The sequence below is a fragment of the Callospermophilus lateralis genome, chromosome 14, assembly GCF_048772815.1.
Source record: "Callospermophilus lateralis isolate mCalLat2 chromosome 14, mCalLat2.hap1, whole genome shotgun sequence".
Lineage (NCBI taxonomy): Eukaryota > Metazoa > Chordata > Mammalia > Rodentia > Sciuridae > Callospermophilus > Callospermophilus lateralis.
Genome location: NC_135318.1, coordinates 100,838,125 through 100,862,970, shown reverse-complemented (window position 1 = coordinate 100,862,970; position 24,846 = coordinate 100,838,125). Strand labels below are relative to the sequence as shown.

Here is a 24,846-nt window from a genome sequence, read left to right as displayed (position 1 = left end):
AAATAGAATAATCACAGCAAAATATTGTAATAAAATTGCCAGAATAGTTGCTTTTGCACTTTGGGGGCAATTATGGAGTGAAATAGAGGTTACTTGAACACAAGCACTGATATACTACAGTAGTCAACCTGATAATCAAGACCCTGACTAACAGGCAGGTAGCCTGTTAGTCTAGTAGATACACCAAGCCAAGGACTGATTCATGATTCAAGTCCTGGGCAGGATGGTGTCAATTTTCACCACACTACTCAGAATGGTGCAGAATTTAAAGCTTGTGTTTTGTTTAGTTATAATATTTTCATATATATATATTGTTTTTAACCACAGTTGACCTTGGGTAACTAAAACCACCGAAAATGAAACTAAGGATAAGGGGAAACTACTATACTTTCCTGGAAGAAGTGAAAATGCTAAAGGCTAGTAATGACTAACTAGAGAATAGAATTTCTTAAGGCATCTCAATTTCCCACAAAGAATTAGCTATAGTAGAGTAGAGTATATAGAAAAATATAACATCTGTTTGCTTACAAATGAAAGAATAATGTCCATATTTAATAGGCAGAACTATCTTGTTTTACGTATGCATTATGTGCATGTGTGTACGTGTATGTGTTTATATGTGTGTATACTACTGAATGCTCACATGCATATGTGTGCTCATGTGCATGTATATACTTATGAAACAACTTTCCAGGGAAAATGATCTTGCATTCTGCTGCATCTGTCTAACTTATGCATATATGCAAAACAGAAACAACTTTTTTTTTTTACTGCACTTTATTTCATAAAGTTTTACTAACACACATTTCCCAAATATTCAAAACTTTCTGGGCTTGGGACAGATTCTGCTATTAGGGATTTAGTAGAAACAGCAAGTCTAGCAAGAAGAATATTTAAGCTGTTGTCATGAATCTCAGTACCACAGAGAACATCAGAACAGGATGGAAAATGGTCTCTGAGTAGACTCAAAAAAATTCACTAAGCCAAGTGTGGTGGTACACACCTGTAATCCCAGTGACTCAAGAGGCTGAGGTAGGAGGAAGGATCACAGTTCAAGGTCAGTCAAAGCAATTTAGTGAGATCCTGTCTCAAAACTAAAAATAAAAAGGGCTGGGGATGTGGCTCAAGGGTAAAGCACTTTCGGATTTAATCCCCAATATCTCCCCCGCCCCATTTACTGATAATCTGTTCTTATGAAATCTTTTTCTTTTGAAGAAAAACTTGAAACTTGCCACTTACCATTCCTAGTTTTGTAAGGTCTAGCTACATCTCTCCAGAGCAGAATGACCTCAATCCAGAATAGTTTCAGAATTATCACCAAGATATTGATTATCATTAACGAGATACTACATCCTGCAACTACATAGTAGATGTGTTGATGATCAACTACAAAGGACAGGGAGAGGAGAAAAGCAATCCTTAGTATTATGAAAACAAGATAAACAGACAAATATATGCATAGTGGCCTCCACTGGAATTTTAAGAGATTCACACCAAAAATATTTCCCTGGAATTTTCATGGCTGTTTTAAACTTCAGTGCTTCAACATTAATGAACCTGTACTCTGTGCAAAGCACCAGGTAGTCATCACCCAGAATTCTCAAGAGCAAAAGAGACTTAACTTAACTAAGCTGGGAGGTAAAAGCATGATTGTAACTGGCAGAGACATTTGAAAAAGAGCTTGCTCCATTCTGGGCAAGGCAGACTTCCTGCAGAAGATTCCTGAAGGACATGTAGGATTCAGAGACATGCAGAAACAGGAAATGACCTCCTGTCCAGCAGAATGCTGTGAGACAAAGTGCAGATAGGGGAGTCTGTTTTCTTAGGAACTGGAACAACCCAATTTGGGAAATTAGTGAAAGAGGATCACAAAGAGGGGTTGGGGCTAGATTTGACCAGACTTGAAACCCCAGGCAACACACTTGCCTTGTTCTGATCTGAAGGTCATGGGAGCCACCAACGATGTAAGTGCTTTTCACACAAGATTAATCAGATGGCAGAAGGTTGGGCTCTGTGGAGACAGATTGCAGGTGCTCTGAGTAGTAAAGAGTACAGACTTTGGGGTACAAGTTGAGGATTCAAACTCGTATAATAATGGGAGGGGAATGGACAAGCCTGGTGTTTATCGGACACACTAAGGAGAATGAATCAACAGGTCTGGAGGACACATGAGCTCTGATAGTTGGATGGCGGAGGAAGAAAAGGTGCAGACAGAGCCCTGGAAGTCTCTGAAGCCTATCTGATCAAGTTGAGTTGCTGGGTTCTAGGTCCTTCACCTACCCCTTCCTCCCCTGATGGCAAATATGATTTAGCCATCACTGAACTTTATCTGAGTATTCCTTGTTTCAAGAAATGCAAATGCAACATAGTTTCCATCTTCAAGGACTTGTATCAGATGTGTACAAGCTGAACATAATAACTGGGATTTTTGTTTTTTGATACCTGGGGTTGAATTCAGGGATAACTAAACCACTGAGCCACATCTCCAGCCCTATTTTGTATTTTACTTAGAGACAGAGTCTCACTGAGTTGTTTAGTGCCTCACTTTTGCTGAGGTTGATGACTTTCACAGTATTCTTGGTGGTTTATGTTTATTTCCTTAGAATTGTCAGCAATCTTGTCTTAGAAACTGCCTTGCTTAAAAATGAAAGAGAGAGCAAATGAGATTTGGTTTGTTTCAATCTTAAGACTCAGTTCATGGTCTCTCACGATTGATGCTGAAAGACACTGACCTTGATTTACAGATTTCTCCCCTCTGTATGTTCATGAGCTCTCTGAGTACCCAGCACTACGACATCAAGAATGATGGAGGTGAAGGGATTCAAAGCTGGGAAAAAGAACTAAAAATTGGCAGAGAGCTTACTGTCTACATTGTCATCAGTTTGAATGATAAAAACTCTCTCAGGAACTCATTTCAAAAAAGATTGTCTGAACTGAACACAGTGATATACACCTGTAATTCCAGCTACTTGAGAGACTGGCCTGGGCAAGATCCAGTCTCAAAATAAAACGGGCCAGGGATACAGCTCAGTGGTAAAACCCCACTGGGTTCAGTTCCCAGGAGTGAGGGGAGGGGGGATTTTCTAGAAGTCCTATCTGGATGCAATCTAAGAATGTACACTTCTTCTGAGGATTGTTGTGAGGTCCTGTGCAGGTGGCTGGACACTTTCAATTGGAGGAAAGAAACTGATTCACTATGTAGAAGAGAATTGGAGTACAATAACTTAAAAAGGTACAGGGGACTGGGGATGTGGCTCAAGCGGTAGCCAGCTCGCCTGGCATGTGCGGGGCACTGGGTTCAATCATCAGCACCACATAAAAATAAAAAATAAAGATATTGTGTCCACCAAAAACTAAAAAATAAATATTAAAAAATTCTCTCTCTCTCGCTCTTAAAAAAAAAAAAAAGGTACAGGACATTCTTGCGTGTGATGAATAAACACTAAACACTCCCAGCAAGTGTTTATAAATAGAAAAATGTCACTGTGTTTGAATCCTGGCTTCATAATTGTAGTAATCTATAGTACTTAGCAAGTTATTTGGCTCTTTACACTTTTGTTTCCTCATCTATAACATTAGATGACAGTAACATTCTCTCCCTTGTGGGGTATTGAGAGAACAAATGAGAGATTTAATTGTAAAATAACCAGACAGGATCTGGGACAACAAACAATGCATACGTGTGTGTTATTAATATTATGATCATCAAATATTTATTTAGTAGTATATAATAATATGGAGACATAGGATTTTGTTTGTTATTTAAGTTCAAAAGATGCTGTAGTTCCAGAAGTAAAGGTATAGCAGTAGAGACAATTTTTGTTTAATTTACACAGTCATTGAAACAGAGTAAAACTGTTGATTTGAACAAAACCAATAAAATACAAATAAACTAGAAACTACAAAATCACACACACAAAGAAAAAAGGAAACATGAACAAAGTTCCAATACACAAGTAATCAGAGAATATTCATGAATTGTAACATAAGCAAAGCACAGGGACAAGGACACAAAGGTGGTGCTAGGTGGGGAGTGGTGTATGGATTCCCCTTTCCTGTAGGATCCACGTGCCCACTACCACCCTGGGACATTTTGACCTGGTCCACAGCCATCCTGGGGTGACACAGTCACCACTGGCAGAAGCCTAATGTCCTACTGAGCAGGACTGCATTTAAGCTCCTCTTCATGAGTCATGGCTCTTTGTTTTATTAAAAACAAATCAGAAGTTAAAATCAAAGCCAAAACAAGAAAACTCAAGCAGAGACCTACCATGACCATATCAAACTGGTCAGCTTCTTCCCACCCCAAGCTCTTTTTCATTGTTCTGGGTGTTTGTGTGTTCATCCAGATGAATCCAGGCCATACCCTGCATGTGGGTATGAACCCAGGATCTTTGACAAATAATATGTAATTTCTACATAGCTATACTGCTACTAAGAGAGTGACGTTATGTAAACAGATCCATATTTTTCCCTTTTCTCTGGGGTCAAATACTTCACCTAATAAACGAAATGACTGTCAAAGAACAGGTACTGCAAAGAACAAGTGCACAGGAACCTAGTGCTTATCGGGATATTTGCCTCGATGACACTGCAGGCAGGGACTGATGGAAGGAGTGGACCACAGGGTCATCTGCCCCTGCCGAGAGCATCTTGTCACTGAGAAGAGTTAGTGCTATCTGGGTGTGGTGACAATCAGAAGCACAGTGACTCACAGGCAGTTTTATTATTGCTTTGACTCCTCGGTACACAGCAGCATCCCTTTGTGGCCTGCACCTAAAGGAATGGCCTAGGAAGCAGTCACAGGTAGAAGAGGAGCCCACCGAGAAGCAGGAGGAGGAGAAGCAGGAGAGGAGGAGGAGGACGAAGGAGAAGAGGTAAGGAGGAGGAAAAGGGGAGGAGGAGGAAGAGGACAGAGAGCAGTAAAGAAGGTTCCTAGCAAATGGAAATATTCTGAAAAGACCAGAGCCCAAGGGTCGGCACAGGAGAAGCGTGTTCTATGAGACAGGCCATTTCCATTGTCATGATGGAGTCCCTGGAACCAAACTGCAGGACGCTGTCCTCTTAAGAAAACGATTTCAGCTTACAGTTGACAGAGCAGACGCAGGTGACCAAAGCCTCAGACACTCCTTACTTGGCTTTTTCCTTCTCAGTCTTATGGTATTCCTTATAATTCCATGCAGATTCAGGGCCAGACAGTTGTACTCCAAGGACAAATCTTCTTTCTTCACATCAGTTATTCTTAAAACTGTGCTCAGACAAATCAGCTCATTGCTAAAACTGAGAAGGCAATTTGTTACCTTTTGGGGAGGGGAGTGGGGGTAGGGGTTACTGGGTATTAATCTCAGGGGCACTTGACTACTGAGCTACACCCTAGCCCTATTTTTTATTTTATTTAGAGACAGGGGCTCACTGAGGTGCCTAGCACCTCGCTGTTGCTGAGGCTGGCTTTGAATTCACGATCCTCCTGCCTCAGCCTCCGGAGCCCTTGGGATTACAGGAATGCCCAGCAACTTGTTACTTTTAATGTTTTCTCTGCAGGTGCCAATAATGAGGGAGAGGAAGGAGATGTTTCAACTTGGATATAAAAATACCTTTCATTTTGGCCTTCCTCCTCTTGAATTCTTGCTTCACCAAAGTCTCTCACTTTGGTTTTGTTAATCTGCCACAGGACGGCAGCCAAGAACTGAGAGCCTTTTCCAAAGCAAGCAGAGCAAGTTATGTTTGCTGTTTTTCCTAGATGAGAAGCAAAGGAATTCACCAATAAAATTAAATTATGCATGTAGCATCTAATCTCACTTAATGTGGAAAATGTTGGCAGAACATCTGATGTGGTCTCCAGAGCACCTTCTCTCTTCGCCCTCTTTGCCTCTTCCCTTCTCTCTGGAGTCTTCATGTCACTCTCAATTAAACTGGAAGCTCAGCTCCCACCACCGTCTCACCTCAGAGGAAACTAAAGGGGCAGATGATCTAGCTTCACAGCCTCACATGATAATGTAGGATTTCTCCTTACTAGAAACTAGAGTTTCTTTTTCATTGTTTCTTCTACACTTTCCCCCTACCACCTGAATTTTCTTCATCTATCCATAATCTACTTTTGGAGACAAAACCACGTTTTACACAACTCAAGGATCATCCGGAACTTAATCATTCATGAAGAGCACTCTTGAGTGCTCCACCCCAAATCCCTAACCGTGAGACTTCTCCCTGTAGAACTGAAAGATGCCGTTTGATCCTGGGTGTGTGTTCAACCATCCCTTAGCCTGAGCCCTTGGTTCCCAAAGGAAGCTGTGTTACAAAGAAGTCAACCAAGGAGACATGAGGACCGTGGAGCCTCTGGGAGGTGGTAATGGTATAAGTTAAAAATTAGAGCACAAAGTATGGCCACGTTCAAATAGAAAGACTGACAAAGAGACCCGTGAGGACGGAGGGACAAACCTCTGGCTATGGCTATCAGACATGGCACAAGAAAAAGATGTCCTGGACTGGGGTAGATGGAGGAGGCTTGGATTCTGCTCTTCCTCGGGAAGGAGGGTAGTGTGAGGGAATTACCCAGAAATGTATGAGCTTAGTCTAGAGAGAGGGGACAGAGGCACAACGTGGTGGCAGTAGGGAAGAATGTGGGAAGTGGTGCTCACCAGAGAGCCACCCAGAGGGGTGGTGAGTGTGCAGGGCTAATGGCTACAGACAGGCCATGAGGCAGGGGAGGCCACGTCATGAGGACACTTGTTCCACATGCTGAGACCATCAAGTGGTGCCCACTTCTAATGAGAACCTGGAAAGGCAGTGGTGGAAGAACCAGGTCTGTGTTCTCGTTCTTTTTCTATCACTTATTATCCATGAACTTGGGCATGCCCTTCAGCATCTCTGTTTTCTCAAAAGTCAAGTGGAAACAATGTCTGTCTCCTGTACAGAAGTAACAATAAAACAGACCTATACAGCAGAGCACCATAAATTCCAAAGCACAAAGCAGATGTAAATGTCGCATATTGCTGCAATGTGGTCCCCGTTTTCAGCAGGTGCCTGGGGCTGGTGTTCCCACACTGTCATCCTATACTCCTTAAGGTACACTTGCTAATCAGCTGACTATATCTAGAGGAATTCAGATCAGGGGTCATAAGGAAGAATTTTTTTCAGTCAACACAGCATTCATATAATTTTCTTACCGATTTCCACTTCCTGTGTTTCATTGTATGGAGGGGCTATAATTACCGGAAACATAGAAAAGCCTTGTGTATCTTAAAATTAAAAACAAAAAGATAATATGAGAATTAAGAGAGCATTGAATGGTCATCAATATAAAGCTTGTATTTTCATATTTCTAACTTATTTTACAAAATGTTCTCAAACTTTTCTGACTATAATCTTTGGCAACACACACTTATATACAAATAAAATAACAACAACAAAATATAAGTAAATACTTTCTCTTACTATATTACAATGCTTTTTTGTATTTTACTTCTCTTTAATATAACTGAAACAAATGTTGATCCAGTCTATTAAATTTATTGTGTGACCTAAAAAACATTCAAAAACCACAAATCTACAGGATAAAATTACAGAGAAGATGTCAAAAGACTCATGAAAAAAGATGCATGCATGGGTTGGGGATGTGGCTCAAGTGGTAGCGCGCTTGCCTGGCATGCGTGCGGCCCGGGTTCGATCCTCAGCACCACATACAAACAAGGATGTTGTGTCTGCCGAAAACTAAAAAAATAAATATTAAAATTCTCTCTCTCTCTCTCTCTCTCTCTCTCTCTCTCTCTCTCTCTCTCTCAAAAATAAAAAAAAAAAAAAAGATGCATGCAGTCCACAGGTCTCCTATGTATTATTCTCCAACCATAGTGGCCCACCCTTAGTGGGAGAAATCTCTTCCTCTTAGGGAGTACTCACTCTGCTGGCCACTGAGGCTGAGGAGCAGGGAGGCAGGTGAGTATTTTGGTGCACCCCTTCATGCTGATTTCAGGGTCCTGTGATTAAGGACTACGATAGGGATTGAAGTTAAAACCATAAAAGGAAAAAAATAGAAAAGTGGTCTGGCAATACTTATGTTGTAGCAGTGGAGATCTGAAAATGTCCACACAGAAATTTTTCTCCAATATTGTTTTGCTCTAAGAAAACTGCCACATGGAAATGTGCTACTTCACTGCACCATAGACCAAGCTGTGCTAAGGAGACCTCAGCTCTTTGTGGATCTGACAAGTTGTGACTATAAAGTCTCTTCCTTAAATGGGTTTTTATAAAATTTAATATATATTTGGAAACAAAAGTATTGTCTAGAAATAAGTAACTTATTTTAGGTCTTTGATGATGTCAAAAACATTGCAAACTAGGATTAAAAACCCACCCCAAAACATTTAGATACCCAACTGTACCCCTTAGAGTTAGCCCTTCATCTCTATAGATTCTACATCTATAAATTCAAACCATGGATTGAAAATTTAGGTGGAAATTTTTCTTCCCTGCTAAATGTGTACAGATTTTTTTCCTTGTCATTATTCCCTAAACAATACAGTATAGCAATTATTCGCATAACATCTACATTGTATCAGTTATTGTAAGTAACTTAGGGTTGAATTCAAGGAGGAGACACACAGGATCTATGCAAATACTGATAATTTACTGCATAGATAAATGCATAGGTTATATTATTGTTCTAGATGAGGGTTTGCGCATCCAAGGATTCTGGTATCTGAGGGGGCCCCTGGAACCAATACCCTGTGGATCATTGCATTGCCATCCAATAAAAGTCAACTACATTATCATTCACATTGCTTTACCTTTGGAAAATTAAGTCACAAGAGAAAGACTAAATGTGGCTTTGTATTATAGTATGATCTCTTCCTTGAATTTCTTAGATCTTGTTAGTGTTTGGGGAAATCTCTTTGTCATAGTAGAAGATGTAGACAATAGGGTGAAAGAAGAAGAACAAGAAAGGACAAAGTGCAGGAAACTTGACAAGAAAGGCACAACTCTTCCCATGTTATTTTTGTTAACACATCCTGTTTTGTCCAAGTTAGAAGCTTACGTGTAACCGTGAAGGATCTGGTCGCTGTCACACTGTAATTGACTCCATTTTCAGTGTGAATAAATTTACAGGTGTAATCACCTTCGTCATCACTCCTTACATTGTTGATGAGCAAAAATGATTTGTGTGTCCTATACCTTGATCCCTGGAGAGCTTCACAATTCTAAAACAAAAGTTCCATTCCCTTTTCAGTAATTTTGGACTTTTATCTATTTTCGTGTATTTCACCACTCCTCGCCCCCCCCCCCAAAAAAAAAAAATTTTCTTTTACCTTAAACCACTCCAGAGGTGCTGTCCAATTGTAGAGGTCAATTGTAGGACAAGAAATTCTGGAATTTTTTTCTGATCCAGATACTGTTGAATACATTAAATAATCTGGAATTTTGCAATCTGGTTGTTTTTTATATATGGTGACATTTGCAAAGCCAGTCTTATTCAAGGTGGGACTATTAAAATAAGCCAGACCAAAAAAAAAAAAATTACTCAGAGTTGTGAAATAACAAGTCAACTCTAGCCTTCACTTGATATTATTTTTCTCCATAAAACAATAATTGATAGTGGTTCCTTTCTTAGGGAAAAATAAACATTTAAATGTAGAGTTTTGACACCATGGAGTTTTTATTTCCCTTGAGAAAAAAAAAAACATAACACCTATTTCAACTCCAAAATGACGACTTCATATACTACGTCTGCTGTAAAAGCATGATCCCAACATGAGCATGACGACGAGAACTAGTGCCTGTCATGGTGGTAAGCATTTTTCATACCTGATCTCATTTTATTCTCATAGCGATGCTTCTAGGTAGATTATATTATCACATGTATTTTACAGAAGAGGAAACTAACAGGAAGAGAAGCAGCTTGCTGGTGTCACACAGCTACCTAGGACTAGGTTGTGAACTTGAAACTGGTAGGGGATCAGAGGCATGTAACTATACTCAGGTTATCTTTTGAATGTAGCTTATCTAATGTTTTGTAGGTCCAGAATATGGGCAGGAATTCAAAATGTAACACTTTATATACAGACTAGTGATCTATAGCCCATGCAATCTCACACAACCCTCCTTGGCCGACCTCTAAGATTTAAGGTCTGGCCAGTTGCCCCTTTTCACCCACCCAAATCTCCATGATGCCAGAAGTCTAGGTTACTGGGTTTTGTGCCAGTGGATTCTTCCTTCCAGCCAAGAGGGAGCAATTGCTCTTGGTTCTTTTGGTAACTGGGAAAGCTAGCTCTTTTTCTAACTGGGGTACCAATGAATCCCTATCCAAAGATTTGGCGCATCCCCCCCACCCCAAGCTGGTGGTGTTCCTAGAGTTACTCTTTTATCCAAATCACTTTATGAATTCAGCTGTTCCACAACAGAGTAGAGAAGGAAGACAGGTGAGAGTGGAACAGACTCCCAACTACTAATGAAAGAGAAGGGAGCTCAAAGACAATGTTGGCTTCCTGGATAATACCTTCTGATGATGCAAGTGTAAATTCCAGAATCATCCACGCTGGCTGGGAGAAACTTAAGACGTTCCCCTGAGGCAAACACACGATTTTTTTTCTGGGTGGGAATAATCTCATTTGTTTTTGAGTAATACCAATCTACAGGGGAAAGGGGTGTTCTTCTTTTTGGACATCTCACAATCAGAGCCTCATTTTCTAGGCCCCAGAATGACTTATCTGCAAATAAAGAACATAGACATGATCAAATGAAATGATATAATTCTTATACTCAATATTTCCATCTAGGATTAAATTTAACAATGGGTCGCATATATTGACATTTTAAGAAACAATAAGTCAATGAGTAAAATCTTTAATGAAGTATTCTACTGAGTACCACACATCAGTGAAGTCATTTGGAGCCAAATTCACCATACTGTTCCCGTAGAAAAGCATCCATCTACCTAAACAGGTATGTCAGTCAACAAATGCTTGTAAATTAAAAGTTAAAAGTTAAAATTCTGATGTATTTGAATATTTACATCTAAAATCCTGATTTATTCATTATGGAGAATTTCTTCTGATAGATTTGCAATGGAGAATGATTGTCAAGCATTTACAGTTTTGCAAATGCTTTCTAGTTTACAATTCAGCCGGAACAATTAGAAGTAAGCAATTTAAAACTAGGCACATGCTCTTGGAATTAATTTGTTTGTATTAGTTGAAAAGCAATACTTACAACCATTAGCTTCTATGAAGTGGATGGGAACTGTTAGAATTGCCAAGATCCAAAGGCCCAGTCTCTGTTTATCAACCCAGGGCAAGTGTCGGTGACTGACTGTAGAGGTTGCACCAGGTAAATGAATGGTACAGGCTGGAGAAGGTCTCCACAAGGCCATTGGTTGTTCTACTTAAGATTTACAGTCAGGAAGAGTACCCAAAGCCTCTACTGAAAAATATATTATACAAAACCAGAAGAAAAATAATTATTTAGTCATTATTTTTACTAGCTCAAGGCTACCAAGGAGAAAAAAAATTGATCAAGAGATTTATTAAGTACACATGTATAATAGCAGATTTCAGACATGCAATGTTGCATTTATTCCTTTTGAACTTTGGTAACTGGGAAAGTTACCTCAAAGATCATGCTATCTCACAATTATATTTTACTAGTCTCATGAGAATGTCCTCAAAGAATTTAAGTGAAGAGCAAAGAAAAGGAATGTTTATTGAAAAACAAAACCAGAAAATTCAAAAGACTCTAGAAAGTGGAATATTATATAAAATGGCAAACATTTTCACAGGCTAGAGGAATTGTGTACACACATGTTAATGCACACTCCAGCACATGTGGAGATAATCATCACAAAGCAACTAAGGGAGGGAGGGAGAGAGAGAGAGAGAGAGAGAGAGAGAGAGAGAGAGAGAGCGCGAGCCAAAACCTCAAAAATTTGTCCCTGCTTTAACTTGTCCCCAAGAGTCACCAAAGGCTCTCTAAGAATAGTTGAAGGATTGTAAACAACAAGAAATTACTTTCCTTGTTACTTTCAGTAAGAGAATCATTTATGATATTTTCTTTCGTTGGGGAGAGGTGTAATCAATATAGAAATTTACATGCATGTTAATAAACACAACCACCCTTAAGAAAGCTCGTTTCTTTCAACATGAATTATTGATACTTTCCTGACTATGAACTTTAGATAAGTAATTCATGCTTACCTAGACTGAAGGACTGAAGGGAGCCAGCTCCAGGTCAAAGACTGAGCTAAGAATGGCTTCTTGCCCTTTAGCTCCTTCCTGGACACACTGTCTCTTTTATTTTAAACACTCAAAGACATCTTGCAACTAGCCACTCCCTCACACCCTGAAATTTGATCTTTGGCCAAAATCATGACTCAGTTAAAAAAATGTCAGTGTATCACCGTCTAAGAATCTGTGAGCTTGATACATATTTAAAAAGAATGACAACTTTGAAAAATCCCCTTTAAAGGGAACACTCAAATCAGTTCCCTGTGTTTTAGCACTCATTGCTCAGGCTGAATAATAAATAATGTTTGTTGTTTGTTTCCCTGGTATTGTTTCGCTTTTCCTTCCAAATGATCTTGACACCATGGACCTTTGAACTGTCCTACCAGATATTCCCTAATGCCTCATTTGACAGATGCTGTTTAGGAAGGCCCCGTCAGCTGTGATGGAGAATTTTGAAAACAAAAAAAAGTGGGGGGAGGAATAAGCCTTGAGAAGCAAACAGGACTTCATTATTACTTAGAAATGTTTTTTTCTGTGGTCCAGAGTGTGACAATCTTATCCAAAAATAGGGCCCGGCTTCTCAGATTTCAATCCAAATAATACTCTCAGCTTGGATGGAAAATAAGGAAGTTTTTCTAAGGAGTTTAGAGAAGTAGAAGAAGATTGTGAATAAGAAGTTCTCTTCGTGGCATTTGCAGGTAAATGGATGGCGTTGGAGAAGATAATGCTGAGTGAAGTCAGCCAATCCCAAAAAAACAAATGCCGAATGTTTTCTTTGATACAAGGAGGCTGATTATATAGTGGGATAGGGAAAGGGAGCATGGGAGGAATAGACGAACTCTAGATAGGGCAGATGGGTGGGAGGGGAAGGGAGGGGGCATGGGGTAATTAATGATGGTGAAATGTGATGGTCATCATTATCCAAAGTACATGTATGAGGACATGAATTGGTGTGAACATACTATGTGTACAACCAGAGATATGAAAAATCGAGCTCTATATATGTAATAAGAGTCGTAATGCATTCTGCTGTTATATATAAATTAAAAAAAGAAAAAGAAAGAATAAAAGAAGTTCCCTTCAGACGACATCAAATTATCACTCTTTGCAGATCATATGATTCTATATTTAGAAGACCCAAAAAACTCCACTAAAAGACTGCTAGAGCTAATAAGCAATTTAGCAAAGAAGCAGGTTAGAAAATTAACATTCAAAAATCAACGACTTCTCTAAATACCAACAATGAATCTGTTGAGAAAGGAATCAGGAAAACAGTTCCATTCACAGCAGCCTCAAAAAACAAGAAAAAACCTGGGAATAAATCTTACCACAGAGGTGACAGACCTCTGTGATGTAAATTATAGAACACCGAAGAATGAAAGTGAAGGAGATCTCAAAAGATGATGGAAAGACCTCCAATGTTCATGGATAGATAGAATTAATATCGTTAATATGGCCATCCCACCAAAAGAACACAGATTCAATGTAATCCCCACCACAATACCACTGATATTCCTCACAGAACTAGAAAAAAAACAGTCCTAAAATGCATTTGAAAGAATAAAAGATCCAGAACAGCGAAAGCATTTTTAAGCCAAACAGCAAAGCTGGAGGCATCACAATACCTGGCTTCAAACTATCCTATAGAACTATAGAAACAAAAACTGTATAGCACTGGCATAAAACAGACACATAGACCAATGGTACAAAATAGAAGACACAGAAACAAACCCACACGTCTGCAGTTAGATATCTGATCTTTGAAAAAAGGTGACAAAAATATACATTGGGGGAAAGAGACAGCTGTTTTAATAAATGGTGCTGGGAAAACTGGTTACCCCTGTGCAGGAGAATGAAACTAGACCCTTAATTCTCACTCTACACAAAAATAAACTAAATATGGATCAAAGACCTAGGAATCAGACCAGAAACTATGCACGTGTGAGAAGAAAATGTAGGGCCAACACTTCAGCTTTCAGGCCAGACAGTGATTTTCTCAATAGGACTCCTAAAACTCAGTAAGAAATGCAAAGAGTTAAGAAACAGGATGACATCAAATTAGAGAGGTTCTGTATGGCAAAAGAAACAATTAGGAATGTAAAGAAAATACCTACAGAATGAGAGAAAACCTTTGCCAGCTTCTCTTCTGACAGAGGATTAACATCTAGAATATATAAAGAACTCACACCGTCGGTGGGATTGTAAATCAGTACAACTGCTATGTAAATCAGCATGGAGATTCCTCAAAAGACTAGGCATGGAACCACCATGTGATCCAGCTACACCACTCCTCGTATTTATCCTGAAGAATTCAAGCCATCATACTACAGTGACACAAGCATACCCACATTTATAACAGCACAATTCACAATAGCCAAAATATTGAACTAGCCTAGGGGTCCCTCAATGGATGAACGGATAAAGAAAACAGGGTATATATATATATACACAACGGAGTTTTATTTAGCCATGAAGAAAAATGAAATTATGTCATTCACAAGAAGATGGATGGAACCAGAGACCATTAAGCGAAATAAGTAAAACTCAGAAGTCAAACATTGTATGTTTTCTCTCATATGTGAAAGCTACAGAGATAAAAAAGAAAAAGAAAGGTGGGAACAGAAGATCTCAGGAAAATAAAAGGGAGATCAATAGAGGAAAGGGACCAGGAAGCAGGAGGAGAGAAGAGAGGGGGGAAATCCTGAGGAGTTATATTGGCCAACTTACATTGTGAGCATGTGTGAATATGTAACCACAAATTCCATCATTTTGTACGACCCTAAATGCACCAATAAAAAATGTGGAAATAAAAAAATAAGTTTCCATTTCAAGGTAGGAACAAAGCATCACCTCGTACTTTGGACTCCATGATGTTAATGTTAAGTGTTAATGGTTAAATTTGATGTTAGCTATATACAGTTGTTGTGACTCCATTATGAAAGTACATTCAACTTAGCTTTTTAGTCATCACATCTGGGATGGATTTAGGGGCTACTTCCAGACCAACACGATAACAGGATAATAATAGCTAGCCTTTATGTAGGATTTTCTCTGTGCCATATGCAGTTCTGAGCGAATCACCTGTATCTCTTTATTCTCAAAATCACCCGATGGTGTGCGCACTATTATAACTATCCCCCTTGTACAGACAAGGACACTGAGGAACAGAAACTAAGTAACTTGCTTAAGCTATATAACACTGTGAGATAGAGCCGGAACTTGAATCTAAAATCAGCCAGCTACAAAGACCAGATTCATCACCAGATCCTGTGGCTACCAGGTGTGGGAAATTAAGGAGAAAGTACAGCCAAAGAGACCCCTAAGTAAACGTTTTAATCCAGTTTCCAGAAGCTTTTTTGCTCCCCACAGTGGCTGGGAGCCTCTTGATATATCTTAACTGCACGAGGGTCTGGCCAGTCCTTGGACATGAGTGACAAGATCTGAGAGGAAGAGATACCAGGACCTTTGACTGCTGTAGGATTGGCCATGAGATAGATGGTGTAACTTCGAGGAATTAGTTCTGCTCATTGATATTTTTGATTCTTCCTGTCAAGATCGTATTATGAGTCTGAGCATGAAATCAAAAAGCAAAGAGCCCACATGTTTGGAACCTGCCTAGAGATTAGTAAGCACCAGATAATAAAATAAAATAATGCAAAAACTCAGAATTGTTTTATATTTTGTGTCCTGAAATGTCTTTTTTCAAAATATTTGTTAAAGTTGGGCATTTACTCATTAAATAAGGCCACATGTGCATTGGCTTCATAGTTTTAAAAATAAGGTGTCAGTCAAAAATTTTAACACAATAAATATTTACAGAAGCATTTGAGAAAGTCCAACTGCAGTGAAATAGTTCAGACATCTATTTGGCAAATTTAAGACCTTCCATTCAAAGTACATTACTATTGGTTAAAAAAATAATTTAAAAAATTCAAAAAATCAAAGTACAGCACTATGTACATCATTGGAATTTTATTGATTAACATGAAAACCCAAGGATAAGACTGGTGATATAATATGACCAAGCTCACCCGGTTGTGGTTGAGGTTAAAACCAGACCTGCTGAGTTTCAAAACCAAGGTCTCCACCCTCTCCTAATATCAATTCAAAGAGAGATAGATTATAATGTTAAAGCTTCCCTTTTTATAATTAGGACTAAGTTATTAAAGAAAAAAAAAAACTAGTCTGCTTTCCCTTAGGTATTTTCTTTAAAAAGAACTAACCATTTTGGCTTCTAACAACCCTGACAGGTCTAACATAAAATGTAGTATTTTATAGAAACTTAAAATGTTGACGGCAAAGGCTTAGGATTCATCAATAAACCAAACAAGGGATTTAAATGAGCCTTGATTATCTGCCAAGTTAATCAGAATTCCTGTTTCTCAAGCAAACAACCTTTCCTCCCTCCCCTTTTAAAAAAGAGTTTTTATAACTACTCTGTTTTCAAAATTAATCTGATAAATCTAATCTAACTTGACCCTCCTCCTGCCCCGGTTTTGGGTCATAATTTTAAACTCTTACAGTCTATGTATAATCAACTTCTCTGAAATTTCCACTAAAATTAAATTAAACCTAGATTTCCAGAGTTAACAGCTAGCTGCTTGCCTTGGACCTTCAAGTATTTGGTTTCATAGAAGATGTTTTACGAGGTTTACTCATTTGACTTGGCCCATGTCACAACTAAATGTAAGTTGCACATGTTGCAACCCTCCAGAGCCGGCCAACTGAGCCTCGGTCTTACTGTAAACCCAAGTCATAATCCAGGAAAGTTTTATGACATTAACTTTACATGAATTTAAGTTGGTCACTGAACCAGCAAGAGGTGGCTCCCCACCTCCCCGCCCCACTACTCATGTTTAATTAGAGAGCATTTTGGATGCCATTTTTCTATCTTTTCTTCTCCTCATGAAAACCTGTGTAATGCCTACCTGGACAGGGACAGAACCTATGTCATGTTAGGAGGTTGGTCTAACTCCGCCAGCTGTCACCTTAATAAGAAACTGGTCTTGTGGATCTCCTTTGTCACACCCCAAAGTCTAGGGACACCCAGTGCTCTGCTCCTTCCCTCCCACCATCTTTTTCCTCATCCAGTTCTCCTCTCCAAGCATCAGAAGCAACTGGAATACATTCAAGGACAAACCAGAATGAACAAAGATGCCACATCTCCAGAACTGAATGCCTGATCTCCTCCATCCTCCTTCCATCTCCTGCCCCTAAGAAAAACAGGCTTCTCTCATAGATTCCCTCTGTCAGCCAGGGCAACTCCAAACAGCATGACCTCAGACTGAAGCTCGCCATGTAGGATGGACTTCTCTCCACATACCCGGCATGCAGCTCATCGGGATGACCTCTCACTTTCACCTTCAGAGTGCATCCCATCTGCAACTACCTCTCCCTACCTCCACTGCCACCTTCCTAGTCTGAGCCATCAGCATCTGCCCCTTGGATTTAAATAATAGCTTCTAATTTGCTGCCTTGTCTTTCATCTTTGTCAGTCAATTCTGAATGCAGAGACTCCAGAGATCCCATTAGAACCTAAAGTCAATCATGTAGGCCCTGCAGTACCCTTGAACTTCACCAGGAATAAAAGCCAGTATGCTTATACTAGCTGCAAGGGCCCATGCTATAGAATGCCACCTGTCACCTCTCTGACTCCTCCTCCCAGCCCTGTGTCCTTTTAATCGTGAACACTATGTAGTCTCAAAACATTTTTATCACCCCCAAAGAAAGCCTCACACCCATAACAGTCACTCCCTCTTCCTCTCTCTCCCTCTCCAAGGGCAACCACCAATGTGCTTTCCTACTCTGTGAATTTGTCTCATGTAGATATTTCATATTGATGGAGTCATCAATATGAAAATTTCCTTTTCAGTCTGGTTTCTTTCCCTTCGCCTGTTTCCAAGGTTCGTCCACATTGAGCGTGTATCAGTGCTTCGTTTCTTTTGAGGGGTAAGTAATGTTCTACTGAGTGTGTACACCACAACTGGTTCATCCATTCATTCCTTTATGGAGTTGCTTCTCCCTTTTGACTATTTAGAATAATGCTGTCCAACACATTCCAGTCCAAGTATGTGAGTACCTGAACCATTCATTTTAAATTGCAATGTCTCCTCACCCATTCCCTAACTCCTAATCCACATGGATCTTTTCCAGGTTCTTTGTCACCTTCTAACATCCTACTTTTGAATCGTGTTCACTGTTTATTTGATGTTTTCCCCCATTAGCTCCAGAAGGCAAGGTATTTTTGACAGTTCTGTCACTGGTGTCTGGCACAGTGACCAGCACAAAGGAGGTACTCAAAAAAAATATTGGTTGAATGAATCAGTACAGCCAACTTGATCGCAGAGTTTGAGGTCTGAAAAGTAAAGCTTTTATTTGTGGATCTGAACAGGAATAATGTGTCTCTACCATGCTTTTTTAAGTATCTCCCCTGAAACTCTGTCTTTTCTCCTTTCTCTTAGGGAAGGTCCACAGGAACACCTGGACTGAGAAAACTCTGTGCACCGAGGACAGAGAAAAGGGGGTGATGGTCATATGAAAATCTGTCAGCAATTTTAAGTGTTTGCACATGTGAAATGATGGAATCATAACCCTTTGAGAATGAAATTCAAGGCCATTGTATTATATCCCCATACTAATTCCACAGATTTTGAAATACTCTGGGGATATATACTCATCATCCTCTGAGTTTAGATACATACTTTTTTGCCCAGAGGTCAGTGTGGCACTAATTTTCTCAGTATCTGAATCAATTTATATAGTTTCTATGGGAATTCTAGAATTCCCATGGAAAAGTCATAGTAATTAGTATACTCAATACATTGTTTAAAAATAAGAACAGAGTTGGAGAACTTGCACAACTTAACAATATAAAGTTTTAATTATGGTAGTAATGTGATAAAGGCTTGCATGTCAATGAAAAAGTCATAAATGACTTCAGAAATAGACTCAAATGTGTACAGTAGTCAACTGATATTTGATAAAAGCATTAACTTAAGTCTATGGGGAAAATGTGCTTTTATTTCAATATATGATGATGGGAAATTTGACTATCTAAATGGAAAAAAATCTACCCCACAAACAGAAAAAGTAGAAACAAAGTGGTTCTTATTACATAGCAGAAAATCTCCATAACTTGGATCAGAAAAAGAAAAATTAAACCAAACATAAAAATCAGTGGTCATGAAAGAAAATGAAATATCTCAGACTTCATCAAAAGTAATAATGTATTTTCTTCAAAAGACATCAATAAAATTTAAACAACCCAAGCTATAGATTCAGACGAAATACAATTCATACATCTGATGAAAGATTTCTGTTTGGAACTTATAAATTGTTCTTATAAGTCAATATAAAGATGCAAAAAAGTAGCCAATAAAAATGAGAAAAAGATTCCAACTGAGGAGATTCACAAATGAAAATCATACCAATGGCCAATAAACATAAGAAAAAGATACCCAAAATTATTAGTTATTAAAAAATGTAAATAATAAAACCACAGTGATATTCTACTCCGTAGCTAATATTAAAATGATTGGTAAGAGCAAGTGGTGGCAAGAACGTGATCCATCTACAACTTTCATACAGGATTTTAAAATGATACAATGACTTTGGAAAACAGTGTAGCAGTTTCTGCTTAAACATTTGCCCAATGACCCAGGGATTCTTCTTCTAAGGATTAACCTAAGGGAAATACAAACCCATGCACACAAAAATGCTTGCACACAAATGTTCATAACAGTTTGATTTATAATAGCTGAAAATGATACACCCATGTCTATCAACATGGAAATGGAAAACAATTCTATGTTTGTATGATGGAACACTGCTCAGCAATAAAAAGGAAGGAACTACTGACTCATGTAATATGAATTAATCTATGATACATTATATTAAATTAAAGAATCCAGGTTTAATACAGTGCAAGTTATCTGGTCTCATCTACATAAAGTTCCAAAACCACAAAACTAATGGTAACCTGGGATGAAAGATGAGGAGGACAATTATCTATAGAGGAGTATGAAAAAAAATATAAGGGATGATGTCTTTTCCAAGCTTATTATTTTACACTTCAAATGTGCGTATTTTGGTGTTATGTAGGTTATATATTAATAAAAAGAAAAATAAAACAAAGAACATCTGGCATTTGGCCTTCTATTTCTAGTATTTCCTCAAGAAATTAAATCACATGTCTACAAACATATAAAAGAATGTTCACAAGTGTCATATTCACAATAACAAAAACTGAAAATATTCCAAGTGTTTATCAATGGGAGAAGGACAAAAAAAAGGGGGGGGGGGTGGAATTCAAAGTACTCAGCAAGAAGAAGAAACTGCAATTTAGCAGCCTGGTGAATCGCAGAAACAGCATGTTCTGTAACTTGGGTTTATTCCAAAATGCAAACAAAGTCTCCTCTCCTCAAATCATACTAAGCAAAAGAAACCCAAGAAAGGAGACTCCAACTTCCAAACAATAACATGAAGAGTCCAATATTACTTAATATATATTCCCTTTTACACAGAGTCTACATTACATAGCCCACCTGCACGAAGAGCCCATGTTACATATTACTTTTATATGAAATCCAGCAATAAGCAAGTTAGAATCTACCTTGCTGAAAACCAGAAAGTAATTTGGAGAGGGAAAAGTGGTATATTTTCTGGGAATTAGAGATGTATTCTGTGCTGTGTGGACTGGTAATTCCATGAGTGAATATGATGGTCAAATCTCATTCAAATGAACACTTAAAGTCATTGCTTTTAGCTGATGTTGTTTATTTCTCAACAACAACAACAAAAAAATAATAAAGTAAAATAAAAGCTTTTGAAAACTGTATTCGTGGGCTGGGGTTGTGGCTCAGTGATAGAGTGCTTGCCTTGCACATGTGAGGCACTGGATTCAATACCCCGCACCACATAAAAATAAACAAAATAAAGGTCTTGTGTCCATCTACAACTAAAAAGTATATTTTTAAAAGTTTTTAAAAGATTTTAAAATTAAATTTCCTTCCCCACATGTAACAGGAAAAGCAGATTCATTTCTGGGATCTGTCAAACCGTGAGAAATGTCCAGTGGAGGCCTCATCAACATTGGAAAGCTTTGCATAATAAATGTTCTGGAGACGCAGTTGATTCTTTTTTACAAAGTAATTCCAATAACAAGTTGTCCTATGAATAATTTTGTTGATCTGTCTTTTTTTCCCCTGAAAACAGTCATTAAAGTTTTCCTCTATATTTATTTTGGTTTTCCCACTTAAAATTAAGGGCAATCAGCTAGGCTTATTTCCAGAACAAGAAATGTATTTAACATAGGAATTGGCCAGCCAGAAGGACAACTCTCAGTCACAAATTTAATCAGTTGCCAAAGAGAACAAAGATGGAATTCCTATGCCCATTGAAAAGCAGAGATATATTTGCTATCCAATGCTGATATTTCTGGAACCAGGTTCACTGAGCTTTCAATAATTTCCTGTGGTTGGAAAATGTAAAGAGAACTGGATTTGTGATTTCTCAGTGATTTGACTGGTTTGAGACAGAAAAGTCAGGTCTCCTACCATCATTGTGGCCCTTCAAATTAATTCATCTTTGCCACCTTAAGCGCACATACAGCAAGTCAATTTCCTGACCAGAAAGCAATGGCTCATTGCCTGAGCAGAAGCATGTCCAGAGCTGTCACATCCTACAATCCTCCATATTGTGGTGTCTCCACACTTACGATCAAGGAATGGCAACAAACAGTAAAACTGCTATGTGTCTCCACCCCCTTGGAGATACAGTGTGCTCAGTTAAAAGAAGATCATGGAGGATGGCGGGAAGCTACTTTCTGCATTGTGAGGGGACAGTGGAAAGGATGGAGCAGAGCTTTTGACTCGCTAGGAAGTGAGGAGTCTGATGTTCTAGCATCTAATAGAGTCCAACATACCAACCCTGCATCAACTGGGCTTTAAAGAGCAAAATGCTGATCCCCCAGACTCCAAAGATGGTCAGTTAGACGCCGATCACTGTTTCTGATACTGGGACGATAGCCATGCACAAAACAGAACCCTCAGAGATGAACATACCTGCCCTTATGAAATGCATACATTAGCCGAAAAAAGGCAATAAATCGCAGAAATAAGCAAAAGGTATTCATAAAATACTTCAGATGATGGAAGACTTGGGCAGAAAAATAAAGCAGTGGAGAGGTCTAAGGATAACCGGAGGTACGCAATTTTAGGCCAGATGACCTGAGAAGGCCAACTAAGGAAGTGACATTAAATAAACAGCAGAAGCACAGCCCAGGTGGAGGGACAGGCAGTATGGGAGCCCCGCGGCAGAAACAGGACTTTCAAGCCAAGGAATGACATGGCCTACATCAGGATATGGGACTTTTGTGAAGAATTAGTTAAGATTATCAAGGCACGGTGCTGCACTCAATGTCCCCAAACACCTCCGTGTCACTAAAGAATGGCCAGTCGAGTCTTCACTTTGCCTTGAGCCATAAGCAGCCTCTGTCCTCACAACCCCACGCTCTCCTCCAGATGGCCTCCTCCCCAGGTCCAGTCCTTGAGCCTCTTTTCTTCTCCGTCTGCACTCACTCCCCGTGTAATGCACTTGGGTTTACAGGTTTGAAACCCACGTGCAAACCCATCCTGGTCACACTCCTGCAGTTGAACCTGCCACCGACTCTGGTACCCAGTCCTGACTTGATACCCTCACTTGCCTGCACTCCGGATGTCTCAACCTCAGAATTCTCCTTCTGCCTACCAAAATCTGTTCTTCCAACACTGCTTCTCTTCTTGATGAATGGCTACTCCATCTTTTTTCAGCCACATACATCAAATTCCTTGGAGGCTTTCTGGTACCGCTCTTCCTCCAACCCACCACTCCCAACTGCCAGCAGATCCCCGTGAATTATTTTCCAAACATATCGAGACCTCAGCCACCTCTCCATTTTGTATATCTGCTGTTGCTGATCCAGGCCACCACCATCTCTTACCTGGATTATTGCAGTGACCTCCAGACCAGACCCTTTGGCCCTTCTTGTGCCTGCTGTGACTGGTTTTTATAACAGAAGCCAAGGTGAACCTTCCAAGTTGCTCCTCTCCTCACAGCTCCCATTTCACCCAGTAAAAGCCAAATTGCTTATAGGAGCAAGAAGGTTCTACGTGACCTTCTGTCCCCCAGCTCTCTGATCCATGACTCTCTGGGCTTCTCACCCTTATGCCACAAGAAAGGCGCTCTCCCCGTCCCTGCTCCTGAACACCCAACCTTGCTCCCACCTTGGAGTACCCCTTTTGGCTCTTTCCTCCATCTTGGCTTTTCCCTTCTGGGCATCTGTCTGGTGGCTCACTCCTGCCCTTTAATGAGGGCACCCCTCCCCACCACCCAACCAGCTAACCACACACTTCCCGATTTTCCTTACCCTGTTCCATGTTTTTCCCATGGTGTTTACAACCTTCTAACATTACTGAATACTTGATTTATGCGTCATTTATATTTGTTTTGTAAACTTATATACCCAGCCAGATGGTCCTCCATAAATATGTTTTGAATGGAAAAAATAAATGAATTGACTATGTTAGATAAACACAATGATTAATTTCATCTCCAAATATATATTTGCTTAATTGAATCCTTGTCAGATTTAAGAATGCTTTTATTAGAAAGATGAAAGTAAAAAATAAGACGTGGGTAAATTAGCCAGAGATTTGACTCACAGGCTTGAGGCAAAAACTGTGTATCTGATTAATAATAAACAGAGACTGAAGGACAGAGAAAACAAAAAACCAAAACTTCATGTTTCCATTGAACTTCTCGTTCGTTCAAAATACTCCCTTAATAAAAGCAGGAGCCTGCTGGGTGTGGTGGCGCACACCTGTAATCCCAGCAGCTCTGGCGGCTGAGGCATTGGATGGCAAGTTCAAAGCCAGCTTCAGCAATTTAGTGAGGCCCTAAGCAACTTAGTGAGAATCTGTCTCAAAGTAAACTATAAAAAAGGGAGGAGGGGTGCTGGAAATGTGGCTCAGTGGTTAAGCACCTCTGGGTTCGATTCCTTTATTTTTCTGCCCAAGTCTTCCATTATCTAAAGTATTTTATGAATACCTTTTACTTATTTCTGGGACTTATTGTCTTTTTCTCCTCATTTATATATTCCATAAGGGCAGGTACAAAAAAAAGTGGATGCCAAACTCATTCTAAAGTCATTTGTGTAATCACCATGATTTAAGAATGTCTTAGTTTAAAAAATCTTAATGTCAATCACTTCACATGAGGGTCAGTTTTCCTAGAGAATTCCTCTAATGCATAATTTCTGTGGTCTTTAAGAGTTGGTATCTGTATCTGGAATGATCTAACTGAAACTTGCCAGGGGACTAAACAGCTCAAATTTAGACATCACAGTTCAAAAAAAAAAAAAAAAAAAAAGAGCAAATTTGAACGTTACGATCAGAACTATCATAGTCCTGCTCAAAAAGAGATGAGAGAATTCACATCTGACTGCTTTGTCCTTACCTCCAGGCTCATGGGGTGAAGCCCGAGGAAACTTATCTTGAACATGAGTATCAAGACTCTGTGCTTCCCTTCAGAGCCTGGGGCTGCTGCTCAGGGGGTGTAGTGAAGACCTTCAGTGACCACTCAGCTACACTGTGGAGTT

At 39.3% G+C, this 24,846-nt stretch overlaps 1 protein-coding gene across 1 annotated transcript in view; it reads right to left on the bottom strand.

Annotated features, from left to right (window-relative positions):
* The window catches only part of Il1rl1 (interleukin 1 receptor like 1), a 30,826-nt gene that overhangs the window by 2,917 nt on the left and 3,063 nt on the right, over positions 1-24,846 (bottom strand). Inside the window, exons 2-9 of the mRNA XM_076833406.2 lie at positions 11,203-11,412; positions 10,490-10,700; positions 9,303-9,477; positions 9,032-9,194; positions 7,167-7,238; positions 5,595-5,736; positions 5,135-5,280; positions 1,240-1,386 (exon numbers count right to left, since the gene is read on the bottom strand). Coding sequence (XP_076689521.2) covers positions 1,240-1,386; positions 5,135-5,280; positions 5,595-5,736; positions 7,167-7,238; positions 9,032-9,194; positions 9,303-9,477; positions 10,490-10,700; positions 11,203-11,362 — 1,216 coding nt within the window. The 5' untranslated portion in view covers positions 11,363-11,412. The remainder of the gene's footprint in view (positions 1-1,239; positions 1,387-5,134; positions 5,281-5,594; positions 5,737-7,166; positions 7,239-9,031; positions 9,195-9,302; positions 9,478-10,489; positions 10,701-11,202; positions 11,413-24,846) is intronic.